Raw genomic sequence first — 16,674 nt, forward strand, 5'->3', positions numbered from 1 at the left:
TGATTCGGGGCTCAATCCCAGGACCCTGACTGAGATCATGACTGGAGCCAAAGGCAGATGCTTAACTGACTGAGCCACGTAGGCACCCCTCTCTTACACTTTTTAATGATCACTCCAAAATAGTGTTGTTCGGGAATACAGGAATTAGGAAGAGCTATTTACATTTTCCAAAGCTAGAGTAATGATGCTTCCCAGCTAAGCCACCGCAGTCCTCAATCCAGCCAAATTATTAGTAGCACTCCCCTTCATTTTCAGATCTGCCTTGTTTAGATGACCCAGTACAGGAACCAAGCAAATAGATATTGGAAAAAATGAAATTTGGACATGGTAAAAAGAGAGAGAGCAACTCTTCAATTTCATTTACTTTTTTAAAAAGTTTTTAAATTCCAGTTAGTTAACATACAGTGTAATACTAGTTTCAGGTATCAAATTCAGTGATTGATCATTTCTGTACATCACTCTAGGTATATCATGACAAGTGCACTCCTTCATCCCCATCACCTATTTAACCCACCCTCTACCCCCTCTTCTCTGGTAAACATCAGTTTGTTCTCTTTAAGAACTATATAGATCTTACATACTGTTGTCTAAATAGGCAAATCTTATGCATATCACTTTATATTATAAATAATTGCTGGTTACCTAGTGTTCACCGCCTGACAGAGAAGGTCTTTGAGTTTAGAGTGACTTTTCTAAACTCTTGCTCCCTATTATATTCCCCCAAAGACTGGCAAAGTAGCTTCCCAGTGGAAGTTTATTAAATGATGTTTATTCATCTCATAAATAATGAATGGATGGAAGCATGAATACAATCCTAAGGAGTGCTAATTTAAAACTGGATTTACATGTGATTGACTGTCCTCATAAGTAGACATGCCTAGATCTCACAGGCTATAATGAATGGAGTTTGTTGTGAAGAATTCAACAAATAGTAAATGGAATTTTGGTTAGTTAGTATTATCTCCTTTATTTGAACTTTCTGCTTCTGACTGTGAGATATAAGAGTGATGGCCCTTCACATTTTCTGAACCATTTATTTTAAAAACAGTTATATCCCTCTATCTCCCCACACTTCCTCCTCCCCCTCTTTATGAGAAATCATTAATCTGTTTAGCTTTTGTAACCATTTCCTAAACTTTGATCAAATGGTATCAACACTTCATGGGACAAATAGCAAACTCAATATCCAGTTGATTTCTACATACCATTTTGGAATTCTAGTATCAAGAAAATCCTGAGTCATGAAGATAAGTGATAAAAGTTTTTAATCTTGCCATTTTCAAGACTTTCCTCAATGAATCAGAGATGATGGAAGAACTTTATTCCTAGTCCTGCACAGAAACTAGTTAAACTGGTAACCCAGATTAGTGTGTTGGTGGACTCTAGAGTGTTACAATATGGTATATGAATACATTTGAAGGCATATATTATTTCTAACTAAAGATTTTAAAAATACAAACACCAGCCTTTAAAAAATGAAATTCTGTTGATGAAATCCTGAAGTACCTCTCCCTAAAGTCCTTAGAAGCTGTAAAATAGAGGGAATCTATGGTGCATTTTTCCTTGAAATTTCACAAGTTCCTCTCAAGCCTCAATTCTCACTGCCTACCTGGCTGTAGTTTCTCTTCTGTGTTTTTGAGGGAATCTTCATTGATATTTCAGAATAAACTGGAGGGGAAAAAATGAACATTCCCAAACTTCTACATAATTTGTGATCACTGTGTACAGACATGTCAACCTTTTCCACAGTTCTTTAAAAAGAATCTGGTATGGTAGATGACATTTCATTATTTACCTGAAAAGTCAGTTTTATGTATATCTATTATCACCTGTCACCATAGTATTAGGACAGTCAAAGTACATTATGCCAAATGTATTCATCTAAGAAAAAAAATTATCTCCTGAAATCTTTATTTTCCCAAGCCGTCATTTACTGCATATTAATTTACTGCATAATTAATTAATGTCAGTTTCTTTTGAGGGGACCTACTAACATTATTTCTTCATTTGAAGATAGAACATGCTTTTTCAGAAAAAACAGACTCTTTTTTGTTCCTAATAAAAGCTGTCCTTGCCCTACCAATAATATGTTAGAGGAAGAGTTTTCTTCCTCTAACATATTAGAGGAAGAGTTTTCTTCATTTCGGTGAAGTTTTCTTCATTTCGGTGCTGTTACTGTGCGTCATTGCTGGTAGAAGTATGTGAAATCAAGCACACACACTCACAGGTGCTTCTGTTTTATGTGGTTAAGAATTTCTTCAAACTTAAACACGTAAGGAAGATGGGTGCCTGATAACAGAGCAGAAGGTGTTTACTTCAGCTCCTGTTTACGATTCGTGTTGTTTTTCATTCCTTTTTTTTTTAATTTTTAAAAAATATTGTATTTATTTATTTAACAGAGAGAGATCACAAGTAGGCAGAGAGCCAGGCAGAGAGAGAGGGAAGCAGGCTCCCTGCAGAGCAGAGAGCCTGATACGGAGCTTGATCCCAGGACCCCGAGACCATGACCTGAGCCGAAGGCAGAGACTTAACCCACTGAGCCACCCAGGCTCCCTGTTTTTCATTACTTTAATCATAATTATTTTTCATCATCGTATCATGATTAACTTTTACCTAATTCATAAAATGGACGATACATCTACTGATAGAAGAGAAAAGAGAAGAAAACTAATTTTCTGTTGAGCACCTGCCATATGCCAGGCCCCCTGCCAGACCACTGCATATACATTAAGCCATCGAGGAGCTTCCAACTAGTAAAACTCCAGAGTTCATGTCTGTGCAACAAGGGCAGAAAAAACATGAACACTTTACATATAAAAATTTTTTTAAAGATTTTTTAAATTCATGAGTGGCAAAGGGAGAAGCAGGCTCCTCACTGAGCAGGGAGCCTGATGTGGGGCTCGATCCCAGTACCCTGAGATCATGACCAGAGCCAAAGGCAGACACTTAACTGACTGAGCCACCCAGGTGTCCAGTCTCATTCCATTTTCTATGTCCAAGATAAAACTGTAAATCAGCATCAGCTTATCTTGAGAAAAAGGCTGTTTGTAGTCTAAAACACCACAGCAGGAAAAGGATGACTGAGGCTTCTGAAGGTAGTTGTACAAATTCCTCTGTGCCTCAATTTCCAATAAACCAAGAATAAAACAGTTGTGAAGATTAGATGGGAAGCTGCTGTGAAATGACTGGCTACTGGTTAACATATAGCAAACATTCAATAAATATAAGCTATTATTATTATTTCTCACTGAAAATGGTATTAGTCTGGAAGATGGATAATCACTTTTCTAGGCCATACAAACTTGTGTGATCTCAAGCAAGTTACGAGACTTCTCAAGCCCAGTACAACTAGGAAAATAGCCATATAAGTGAGTGTGGTTCCGCTTGCTGCTCCTCGTCCCCAACAAGCACTGCACAGCTAAAGAACCATTCTGCTCATGAAAGAAGTAGAGAGAAAGCCATCCTTCTCAAATAATATAACCAAATGTTAGATATTCTGCATAAGTCTCCTTTAAGTGAACTGTGAGATTCATCAATAGGCAAAAGAATAGGCTCATGCAACTATTCATGTTATCTAGTTGCCTAAATTAGCACTTCAAAATGACAGGCTAACTAGTTAGGTTAAAAATAATTTTAGCTTTCACTTTTCTTTTTCCTCTAGTTTTTAAAAAAATTTCCCTTAATAGATCAAAAGCAAAAATAATCAGGTTCATTATTTTAACTGATACTTCACTTCTGAAATATCACTAACCTATGAATTCTTTTCATTCAACCCATTTTACCTCTCTGACTCTGTTTCATCATCTGTAAAACAGGTCCAAGACCAAGATGATATATAAATTCACTTCTAACATCAAAGTTCTGCTTGTTTTCTCTCTGACAAATAAAAAAATTAAGTCTAGGGCGCCTGGGTGGCTCAGTGGGTTAAGCCTCTGCCTTCGGCTCAGGTCATGATTTCAGGGTCCTGGGATCAAGGCCCGCTTGGGGTTCTTTGCTCAGCGGGGAGCCTGCTTCCCTCTCTCTCTCTCTGCCTGCCTCTCTGCCTACTTGTGATCTCTTGCTCTGTCAAATAAATAAAATAAAAAATTAAGTCTATTAAAAAAAGAAAAGAAAAATGGATTAAATTATGACTGGTCCAAAATCTCTTTGTGCTCATAGATTTGACAAGGGTCTAGGATTTGTAATAAGTAAATTTAAGTATTATTTTATAAAGACAGTTTTTAATTTGTTGGCACTTCTTTAAACAGGAACTTCCAGAGAGTCAATGCAAAGCATTCCACATTATCTACAAATAAATGAAGTACTATTAATCAGCGATCAAGAACTTCTCCCATGCCATATAATGGATCAGCATTGGAAGTTCTATGTGGAATGTGAAGAGCTAACATTCTAAAGCCTTGTTTTCGTAGTAACTCATTAGACATTTGTTCATTAACCCACATTCATATTTTATGGGCTGGACAGCCTATTTTAACACACCCTTCATGAGTTGCTACTTAAAATGTGTGTTTACCATTGTAAAAAAAAGATATAACTTGAACTATTATAGTACGATTAATACCTTTTTGCTATTGAAATAAAGGCATTTTTGAATTAAACCATATTGATTCTCTGGCTTTGATTTTACGAACATAAATGTAAATCTAATCTTTCAATCAACACCTCTACCTTTGTATAAATAACAGTTGTTCCTTAAGGGAAGTAAGGATAAAAAAAGAGTGATAATTGGTCCGTAAAAGGCCCAAATAAAGTGAATCTATTTCAAATGAGAATTTGATGTCCAAATAACCAAAATGTAAAATTATCAAAAAGGTTTATTTTAAATTCCATAAAATTTAAATTTAGCATAAATAAAATTTAGCATAAATAAAACTGTAACTGATAAGTCATAGAACAAAAATGAATCAAATGTTGATTTGGGGGCTGATTATTTTAAATAGGATACTTCACCTTTGACTTTTGGTACATTATCATCATGAAGATTCTCTTTTTTTTTTTTTTTAAGAAAGATATTTTTTGTAAAAGAAACTTGGTAAGTTTTCTTAAGGGTCTGTTTTCCTCCTTTGGTTGCCATCTTATTCTTCATGTGTCACCATCTCAGGCACCCAGAGAAGCTGTTTAACTTCATGGCTTGAGTCCATCCTTTTTTTCTCATTTGGGTAAAGAAGTTAAGCTGCGATAAAAGTAACTCTCACAAGTGCTAGACTTTGGGATAAGATATATTGTTGTAAATTTTTATTTTTTCAGTGTTCCAAGATACTTTATATAGCACACCCAGTGCTCCATGCAATATGTGCCCTCCTTAATATTCACCACTAGGCTCACCCATCCCCTCTCCCCCCGCCCCCTCCCCACTAAAACCCTCAGTTTGTTTCTCAAAGTCCCCAGTCTCTCATGGTTCATCTTCCTCTCCGATTTCCCCAATTCACTTTTCCTTTCTTTCTCCTAATGTCCTCCATGTTATTCCTTATGTTCCACAAGTAAGTGAAACCATATGATAATTGACTTTGCTGCACTTACTTCACTCAGCATAATCTCCTGGCACAAAAACAGACACAAAGACCAGTGGAACAGAGTAGAGAGCCCAGATATGGACCCTCAACTCTATGGTCAGCTAATCTTCGACAGAGCAGGAAAAAATATCCATTGGAAAAAAGACAGTCTCTTCAATAAATGGCGCTGGGAAAATTGGACAACTACATACAGGAAGAATGAAACTCAGCCATTCGCTTACACCATGCACAAAGATAAGCTCTCAATGGGTGAAAGACCTCAATGTGATACAGGAATCCATTAAAATCCTAGAGGAGAACATAGGTAGTAACCTCTTCGACACTGACCACAGCAACTTCTTTCAAGACACATCTCCAAAGGCAAAGGAAACAAAAGCAAAAATGAACTTTTGGGACTTCAAGATAAAAAGCTTCTGCACAGGGGCGCCTGGGTGGCTCAGTGGGTTGGAGCCTCTGCCTTCGGCTCGGGTCGTTGTCCCAGGGTTTTGGGATCGGGCCCCACGTCGGGCTCTCTGCTCGGCGGGGAGCATGCTTCCTCCTCTCTCTCTCTGCCTATCTCCTCTGCCTACTTGTAATCTGTCTGTCAAATAAATAAATAAATAAATCTTTAAAAAAAAAAAAAAAAAGCTTCTGCACAGCAAAGGAAGCAGTCAACAAAACAAAGTGGCAACCTACAGAATGGGAGAAGATATTTGCAAGTGACGCTACAGACAAAGGGCTGATATCCAAGATCTATAAAGAACTCCTCAAACTCAACACACAAAAAACAGGTGATCAAGTCAAAAAATGGGCAGAAGACATGAACAGACACTTCTCCAAAGAAGACATACAAATGGCTAGTAGACACATGAAAAAATGTTCATCCTCATTAGCCATCAGGGAAATTCAAATCAAAACCACATTGAGATACCACCTTACACCAGTTAGAATGGCAAAGATTAACAAGACAGTAAACAACAAATGTTGGACAGGATGTGGAGAAAGGGGAACCCTCTTACACTGTTGGTGGGAATGCAAGTCGGTGCAGCCACTTTGGAAAACTGTAGAGATTTCTCACAGAATTAAAAATAGAGATACCCCATAACCCTGCAATTGCAGTACTGGGTATTTACCCCCAAAGATACAAATGTAGTGAAAAGAAGGGCCATCTGTACCCCAATGTTCATAGCAGCAATGGCCACAATTGCCAAACTGTGGAAAGAGCCAAGATGCTCTTCAACAGACTAATGGATAAAGATGTGGTCCATATATACAATGGAATATTACTCAGCCATCAGAAAGGATGAATACCCATTTTTGTATTTTTTTTATATTAAATATACAGAATCTGAAGTATCTTTGGAATATATAGGGAACTGGTTAACATTTGCCTGCGGGTAGAAAAATCATGGGGCTAGAGAGCTGAGAGGAAAGGGGGACTTTTAACTACATGTGCTCTTTGGCAAACTTTGAAGTTGATTATATGTGTGTGTTCTTACTGTTAAAAGTTTCAATTATCTGAAAAGAGCACCTGGAAAGGTTTCATATTACTAAAAGTGTAAAGATGTCAGATCATTTTTTATTCTTGTGAGAGTCCACTGAAAATGTTTAGGTTAGAATGCCCCTACAAGTTGTAATATTTGAGAACTGACAAGATTATTATGCCATCATTTTCTTAGACTTCCCTATTTTTCTAATTCTTGAATAATGTACATGAGGTGGTCTATTTGGCTTTTATTACTTAAGGAGATATTTAAAACATGACTCCTTTGCAAATATATGTTTTAGCATGGGAAGTCGTGTATATAAATGAAAAAAATGTACATTGTTAAACAGTGGTTAATGCAAGTCCTCACTGGGGTGCCTAGGTGGCTCAGCTGGTTAAGTGTCTGTCTTGAGCTCAGGTCATGATCCCAGGACACTGGGATCGAGCCCCACACTTCTCCCTCTTGCCCCTGCTTATGCTTCCTCTCTCTCAAATCTTTTTTTAAAAAATGTAGAAGTCCTGATTGTGTTAAATAAAAAATGTGCCTTTGAATGTGTGTATAATATATATAGTCATATAAATATGCATGTATTTATATCATGTATTCTATATATACTTGATGAGTCATGAAATGTGTACTTGTATATATGAACATGTGTGTGGGGTGGGGGTAGAGGTATGTTGAATAAAAGGCCTGGAATGCCACCAAGAAAATGATTTGCCATGTCTGCCCCAAGGGAGTTAAACTGGGAAGTGTGGAAGGATAATTCTGCGGTGTACTTTCAACTTAAGAAAACACATATTTCTTTTGAAACTTGAAAAATATTTTTTAAAGAATAACTTAAAAAGGTATTTTGCTTAGTTATTACAATTTACAAAAGTCATATACTGTAAGTTTATAGTACAAGAGCTTGAAGATCTGAGTTTTCATGTTAATGATCAAATTCTTAAATTTCCTTAGCCAATTAAAAAATGTATACCCTAACTGGTAAGTTACAAAATATCCAGTGCCCTTGAGGCATGCTTGGTGTTGCCCAAACTAAACAACAAAAGGGTCTACTCCAACCAGGGCTAGAGTCCAGAGAGCTATGTCACACCATATAATCCCTGAAAGAAGACAACATTTTGGGTGTTTGCTAGATGTCTTGTCTTTTCTGGGTTGAAACCCTCAAACTTCTGGCCATAAGCCATATAAGGGACCTCCAGTAATAACTATAATCCAATCTCCTACCTGATACTTGTATCCTTTCTATAACCTTGAACAGCCCTGGGATACTCCATACCCAACAGGGAAGCCTATTCCCTTTCAGACAGGTATTCCTGTGTTAGAAAGGTGGAACCACAATGTTCCAGGCTTCACAATCCTATTAGGATAAAAATACTTCTGTTGTGGCGCCTGGGTGGCTCAGTGGGTTAAAGCCTCTGCCTTCAGCTCAGGTCATGATCCCAGGGTCCTGGGATCGAGCCCCACATTGAGCTCTCTGCTCATCAGGGAGCCTGCTTCCCTTCCTCTCTCTGCCTGCCTCTGCCTACTTGTGATCTCTGTGTGTCAAATAAATAAATAAATAATCTTTTAAAAATAAAAAAATTAAAAAATACTCCTGTTCATGAGTTGAATTATTATGGCACAGACTTCCACTGGCCTGATTGCTGAGAAGGGCCAACCACACATCGTGTCCTTTTCTCCTCAATTTCTCTTTCATTTGTTTCCTTTCGACTTACCTCTCCGAGTTCAGTCATTTGTCAATGTGTACCTAGACTATATGCAACTGGAATTTTGCCCCATTTCAACCCAGTTCTTTATAAAACCTATGGCACGGTGTGCCAAATTATTCTTAAAGATCTGTTCCTTCCCTGCTGCTACAAGAGTAAAATCTAGGCCCAACATTCAAGACCCACTATTCTCTGGCCCTAAAATAACCTTCCAGCTTCATCTCCCAATCATCTCTAACTTTTGACTCACTCTTAAGAGGAAGTCATCCTTTAGCATCCCTGTTATAGTCCAAATTGTATCCCCTCAAAATTCCTATGTCGAAGTCCTAATCCCTGAGACCTTAAAATGTGACTATATTTAGAAATAGTTCCTTTAAAGAGGTGGTTAAGTTAAAATACTTTAGGTCAGTAAGTTAAGTCCCAATATAATCTATTGTCCTTATATGAAGAAATTGGACACACCAAGGAATACCAGAGATGCACATGCACAAATAAACATCGTGTGAGGACACAGTGAGAAGGCAGCCATCTACACACCAAGGACGCAGAGCTCAGAATAAGACCCACACTCTCAACTCCTTAATCTTGGATCTCAACACTGCAGGACTATGAGAAATAACTTTCCATTGTTTAAGCCAACCAGTTTGGGGTATTCCTTTATGGCACTTCAAGCAGGTGAATACAATCCCTAATTCTCCCATACATTTGCTTATACTATCTAGAACATTCCTTCTCCTGCCCATTGATGTGTTCTTTATTCTTTGAGCCCTCTCCTCATATAGGAACTCATGTATTGCTATCTCAGATCACCCCGATCCAAGCACTTAATATTTACAGATTGGTACTACTAGTTTTCATAGCTTTTCTCCCCAAAGTAGCTGGGAAACTGAGCAAGATCAGGCTTAGAGTTTTATACTTTATTTCCTGTAAACTATCTCAAGCATACTAGATGCTCAAGAAATACCAACCAGTTAGGATGTTTCAGGCACAATAACAGAAAACCCCACTCCAAATGGCTTAAGCAATAAAGAAAACGTATTATTTCCTATAACAAGTCCAGATGTAGAAACTTCAGAGTTGGTTCATTCTTCAACTCAGCATTGTAACTGTTGCTTCTATCTTGCTTCCAGCTCCCTTCACGATGCCAAGATGGCTCTACTGTTACAGGCAGGAGGACATACAGAAACAGCATCATTAGAAGAAAAGAAATATTTTCTTCCAATGCACATCTTTTCTGGACACCATCACCAACTCCTGGACATTGTGTATCATTGGCTAGAATTGTACCATCTGCCCATTTGTAAATCAGTCACTGGCCAGGGAAGTGGGGTTAACCGGCTAAGAGGAGTAAGTATATGCCCCCGAGCAGGGGAGTACTTAGCTAGCTGTACAGATTCCACACTCTGACAGTAAAAAACAAACAAACAAACAAACAAAAAAAAATCCCACAGAAACAAATAAATGTGGAAGGGGAGAGGTAGGGCTGAGAGCAATATTTATCAAGCACTTTATTTATGCCAGTCATTATTATAGTATTAACTCATTTAATTCCTCACCATACCCTATGAGGGAGGAGATCTTATCTGCATTTTACGAATGAGGGAACAGAGGTACAGGGTGAAGTAACTCGACCCAAAGTCACACAGCTACCCAGTGCTAAAGCGGGGATTCTGGCTTCAGAACTCATGCTATCAGGCATCATCTGGTTCCTCTTTCTCAACCAAAAGTTTCTGCCTGGATATATATGTTAAATGATGCAAAGAGTGTTGACATCATCCTGAGTGATGATGACCCTATTGACTCCTTCCACCCACACACTCTGAGGGAGTCAGTGTTTGCTCACCTCGGTGAATGACAGGTAGTGTCAGGCCAGACAGACAGAGGTGGAAAATGGAAGGCAGAAGTCTTACTGGATGAGTCGTGATATGAACACATGGGTATCTGCTCTTGGGCTCTCTCTTTTTCAACCTAGGGTATTCCAGGTATAAAAATTAGTAAAGCAAATTCATCTGAGGTATTGCCCAAACTCAGTTTTCATGGAGAACTATCCTGTTGTTTTTAAATGAAAGCATGTGCCCATACAACCTGGACTTGAAACTTGAAGGCTAGCAATGTGCCTCCCTCCCCAGATGTTTGTTAGGATTAAATGAGGTAGGCTCTGTAAAGCAGGCATCAGCCACTGTGGCTGGCAAAGAGTGATTGCTCAAAAAATGATAGCTGTTGTTATTATGAGGGGTAACTTGCCCAGGCTCCCCTCCCTAAAAAAAGTCCCATCAGATGCTCAGTATGTGGAGAGGTAACAGCACCCTCCATGGGTTTCTTTGGACTCCCTGTCCTATTTCCCCTCAGCTCATTTATGTTGAAGCCTATTTTACAGAAGGAAACTGGACACATATCACTCTTAAACAGGTTAAAGCCAAGAGCTATAGTAAGCTTCTGCTTGAACTCGATCATAAGGTTCTCCTGTCCCTAATTCTTCTAGCACCTAAATAAGAGGAATGGAATTTGAGGCCATGTTAGATCAGCTTGTCTCTTAACTTAAGCCCTGAATACAGGCTTCAAGGTCAACCTTAAATTCCTTGGACATATTTGTAACTTCATATTCTTTCATTTAGGCTACTTTGGCAGGGGCTTTAAAGTAGGAACAGCAGATGAAAACATTTGAAGCTGTAATGTAAATAGTGGTATTTCTAAAAGTAAAAGCAGTTAACATTTCTGTTTTTAGATTTTTCACAAGACACCTTAACATTCCATGATGTCTGACAGTTTGGCTGAGGTAAGAAGCTGGGTCGTATCCATCAAAGCCAGAGGTGCGGAAGTGGTGAGGCAGGTTACCAGCTGGTGGGGGAGCCTCACTAATCACCCAACAGCTGCAGCCACACACAGCATATTTGTTCTCTGTTCATTTTGCCTACACATTAACTGTCCTGAGATGATTACACAGAGCAAAACAAAAATTATGTTTCTTTGTGTACAAATGGCTCAAAACCAAAAAATGCTGGTGTGGATATGGAGAGGTTTAAGAGAGTTTTGACACCTCTTTGCCAAAATGTGTGTGTGTGTATCTCTAGGATAAATAAAAGAGTAGACAGTCATATTTGGAAGAACCCAGCTCTGTGCCACAAATTATTTTATGTGTAGTCATGTGAACCCAGAAAGCCCCTAACTCTCTCGAATTGTGGATGTCCTTTTTCTTAAGATCCAAGTGGAATGACTTGAGCTGCATAGTCAACATAAGGGCAGAGTTCACGACCACCCCATTTTATGTCCCCCTGCTCCTGTTTCTCTACATTTTCCCAAGAAGGGACCTATGTTCCCCACTCTACAGCATATCTATGACACTCTGTCAGCCTCCTGATCAGCTTGGTCCTTGGACGTTGCTCTCAGCCACTAGAGCTCTCCCCACCTCACACACCCCTCTGCCTCATACTATTCTCACCCAGTTGTCCTTCCCCCAAAGCACCACCACCACCCACCCAGCTCTCCTATGAAGCCTGGTAAAGGGGAAGGAGTCCTAGCACAGCACAGCACAGTACAAAACTGAATTACTGGACATGACCTCTGCCTAGGGAGCTTCTCCTTGATGACCTTCTCATCAGAGCCTGTCTCCATTGAAACAGTACAAGAGAGTGGACATGAGGGCAGGCAGTGGGCCAACATCCTGGCTCTACCACCCTCTAGTTACAGAACCTTGTGACCCTCTCTAGGGTTACAGAACCTTGTTACCCCTCCATCTCTGTAAATGGGGCTAGCAATGTGCCTCCCTCCCCAGATGTTTGTTAGGATTAAATGAGGTGGGCTCTGTAAAGCAGGCATCAGCCACTGTGGCTGGCAAAGAGTGATTGCTCAAAAAATGATAGCTGTTGTTATTATGAGGGGTAACTTGCCCAGGCTCCCCTCCCTAAACCTCTAATAACAATCTTGCCACACCACACACACACACACACACACACACACACACACACACACACACACACTACACCCCTATACTTATTACTGCAGAATCTTTGAGAACAAGTCTGGGGTTCAGTAATTTCTTAAACTCCCCACATGACTTTAATATGCAGTCACACTGAGAACCACTGCTCTAGACTCTGTCCACGTTGCCCCCTTCCCTCTCCTGGGCCACCTGTCATCTTTCTTTCTCTAGGCATTCAAGAGAAACTCAGTATTCTCCTATGCATTCTACCATTTTGTTAAAAGCACAGCATTTTTGCTCTCTATGACTCACCCTAATCACCTAGGCTATGCCCAGGGGGCCTTGGATTTCTCACCTTCCATATACTATAATTGTTTTCTGCTCTAGCCATGAAGTATATGAGATTTTATTCAGTTGTCGCTTTAGATAACATTTTTTTACAATAGCAAGAAGTTACTATAATTGTCCCCAAATGGAGTTATTGTGTAAGTTTCTGCACGTTTCTTCTAGACTAGGAGATCAAGGATTCCAGCTGCGTGACATAAGCTGGAAGCAAGAGGGGCACAACTTAGTAACATACTTGGAGTACTTACAAAATATTTCTACAAAATATTTTCAGCCTTGGGAATGCTTTAGAATCACCCGATGAATGTTAAAACCTGGCCCAAATCCAGGACCCACCCCCAAAGATTCTAATTTCATGGATCTGGAGTAGTGTCTGTGCTGTCAGGATTTTTTTCATCTCTCCCAGATGATTCCAGTGAGCAGCCACTGATCTTTGGAAACTAATCTCGTCACTTCACTTTTTTCTCCCAACCACCACCAATCATTGCATTAATCCCATGTTTCCCCAACTACCCCTTTAAAAGAATTAGTTGGGATGCTTCTTAAGAATACAGATTCCTGGGCCCCACTCGAAGCTTCCTGAGTCAAAATGTCCATATAAGTCTTATCAGGCAAATGTGAGAAACACTGTTTTAATTCAAGTTGTCTTGGGCCATTTTCCATTGATTAATATGTACTTAATTTATTTAAAAAATATTTAATGAGCACCTAACATATACCCAACATTGTTTTAGTTGTTATATAGCAAAAAAAAACACAAGACAATTCCATGTCCTTATGGATACTATGTCAAGGAGCAGAGTAAACAAAGCAACAACCCAATTTCTGATAATGACGAATGTAATAAAGGCCCTGGAGAAAGATAAAGGGCTAGAAGGTGATATGAAGTTACTGTACGGCATTATTTTTAAAGGGGTGGCAAGCTAAGCCCTGGTTTTGAGAAGTTGCATCGGAACAGTCAACCGAGTGATAAGAAATTGCTTAAGAATTCTATTGCAGCCCCGCTTATACCATTTTTAATCTTCTGAATTAGATGGGCTTTTCTTCAAGGTCAGGGACCGTCTTCTATATTTTTGTATTCTCCTATAGCAACCAGTATAGCACTTTGCACAAGCAAGAACTCAGTGAATCACACTAGACTCAAAAGCAGTTCATCCTTAAATATACCTTTGAGGACAACCCGCAGAGGATACAGTAAGTTCCCTGCTTACTTAGTAAACAAAAATCCAGGAAAACACATTCAATCATCAGATACTCAGTCCAAGGCTAGAATCTCTGCTTGCTTCCAGCTGTAGCCACAGTTACAGATTCTTATTAGAAAGTCCTTAAAATCTGCCAAGATCTGGTCCTCTGTGCATGACTCCGCACTGATGAGATCAGACACTAAGTTGTGATTATCAGTTTTTGCCAACTTATTTTGTGATATAATTTATGGCCTTTTGTATTCAACTTCTCACCCATGTCTCTGTGTGCCTTTGAGTTTCATTCAACCTCTATTTTTGTAAGATGATCAGCTGAGTTTTCAGAAGGCCACCGTATCCTATTATGTCTCTGAAGGCCAAAAGAGATTCTTTAATACAGTCAAAAAGCACCAGAAGTTTTAGGGAAACCAATTCGGATGTCTGGGGGAGGTTTATCACAATTCCAGTTTGGAATTCACATGTCTTTGAGGAAGGCTTTTCATTTCTTAAAGGATTACCATGTTCTTCAAATGCTTTCCTTGGGCCAGGAACAACACAACCAGTACTGGAAGGCTCTCACCCAGGGTGAAAGCTCACTTGGGGCAAGGAAATTCCTGAACAAGGACTATTGAGGCCAATGTGTTTCATAACAATTCTACAACTGATTTGCTGTTTGACTTGGGCAAGTTACTTGCACCTCCATTGAGCTCCAGAATCCTTGTAAGATATGCTGTCCTTTTCTCTATGGACACTCAGGATTGTCACAAAGACAAATGAAATTAATGAAAGGAAAGAGCACTATAAAGCATGTTCATTGCTATGGCATTACCACATACTATTATTATAGCCAAAGTAGTACACTTATACAGTAAGTGTTCACAACTGTTCAGTCTCTCATGTCTGCAATGAAATTTCAGAAGTAAGATTCTGCCTGGCACACATACTGCCCTTAGGGCTGTGCTTTTGATAAGCCTTCCTGATTCATCTTTGCTTTCCTTCAGGACATGCTTAGATTACCCTCTGCTTGGAGTAAAGCCCTTTAGTAGTGTCCTCAGTGACTCTGCCCCCTTGGCTGAATTCTTGGGCACAGCTCTCATTTGGCCCATGGGATTGTCATTTGGCCCCAGTTAGTTGGCTCTTGACATCTCCTGTCTTGCTGCTAAACTACATTCTGGGTATAGAGACTCTATCTGTAGGTACAGTGTCTTACTCTGAGGAGAGGGCCTGTGATTTATACCTCTTTGCATTCTTAGCTCAAGCATTTTCATTAACAATGATTTTTAGAGATGCTACTGGGTTGAATAGTGTCTCCCCAAAATTCATGTCCACCCAGAAGCTGTGAACATGACCTTATTTGGAAATAGAGTCTTTGCAGATATAAAGGAGTTAGGATGAGGTCATACTGGATTAGGGTAGCCCTACATCCAACGTCTGGTATCCTTAAAGAAGAGAGAAATTTGGACACAGAGGAGACCCAGACAAAGAATGCAGTGATGGAAGCAGAGGCTGGAGTGATGCTTCTGCAGGCCAAGGAATGCCAGGGAGGGCCAGCAACCACCCGAATTAAGGAAGAGGCAGAGAAGGATTCTTCCCTTGAGCTTTTAGAGGGAGTGTGGCCCTCTCAACCCCTTAATTTCAGGCTTCTAGCTCCAGAATTGTGAAAGACTACATTTCTGCTGTTTTAAGTTACCCAGTTTGTGGTCATTTGTTTCGCAGCCCTGTGAGACGAATCCAGGAATGCTGAGCATTTTGTCAAGGGTAGGAGAGGCCTGCAGGCCAGAGTAAAAAAGACCATATCCAGCCTTGGATAGTTGGCTTTTAGAAGACCTGGGGCACTGTTTTAAGGGAAGGGAGTCATTGAAGGCAGTGAAAGCAGAAGATAGGGAAAGAGCTGCTATGGTCAGAATACAGAACAATCCAAAACAATGTTTACACATTTGATGCGAAAGGCATTTTCAAGGTCCCCTCATAGAAACAGTTTGCTTTTTTTTTTTAAGATTTTATTTATTTGACACAGAGAGAGAGATCACAAGTAGGCAGAGAGGCAGGCAGAGAGAGGGTGGGGAAGCAGGCTCCCTGCTGAGCAGAGAGCCCGATGCGGGGCTCGATCCCAGGACCCTGAGACCAAGACCTGAGCCGAAGTCAGAGGCTTAACCCTCTGAGCCACCCAGGTGCTCCGAAACAGTTTGCTTTATGACAAAAAGATGGATCTGGGATTTGGAGACAGGGGAGCAAGTGAATGAAGAGATAACGGCTTATATGATATATTCAAAATAGGATCAACCCTATGTGAGTGTGGATTTCACAGCACCGCTTGCTTGAGATCATTGGATGCTCCCATGTGTGGTGTGAACTGGTGTGAGCTAGTGTGAGTTGGGGCTGATGTGTGCTGGTGGACCACTTGAATTCCAGGATGGAGGGCTCGGTTCCCTCCATTGTTCCCAACCTGGATACTTGGGACAGAACCCCCGGGTCTGAGTTCTGGCTATTCCACTTACTGGCAAGTTATCACACTTCACTTGCTTCCTTTCTCATGTG

At 39.9% G+C, this 16,674-nt stretch overlaps 1 protein-coding gene across 1 annotated transcript in view; it reads left to right on the forward strand.

Moving 5' to 3' along the window:
- The window catches only part of ANKRD31 (ankyrin repeat domain 31), a 148,545-nt gene extending 143,969 nt beyond the window's left edge, over nucleotides 1-4,576 (forward strand). The window contains exon 26 of the mRNA XM_032335946.1: nucleotides 4,248-4,576. Within this exon, the coding sequence (XP_032191837.1) occupies nucleotides 4,248-4,393 (146 nt within the window). The 3' untranslated portion in view covers nucleotides 4,394-4,576. The remainder of the gene's footprint in view (nucleotides 1-4,247) is intronic.
- The last annotated feature ends 12,098 nt before the right edge of the window (nucleotides 4,577-16,674 follow it).

Source organism: Mustela erminea, chromosome 3 (assembly GCF_009829155.1).
Source record: "Mustela erminea isolate mMusErm1 chromosome 3, mMusErm1.Pri, whole genome shotgun sequence".
Classification (NCBI taxonomy): Eukaryota; Metazoa; Chordata; class Mammalia; order Carnivora; family Mustelidae; genus Mustela; species Mustela erminea.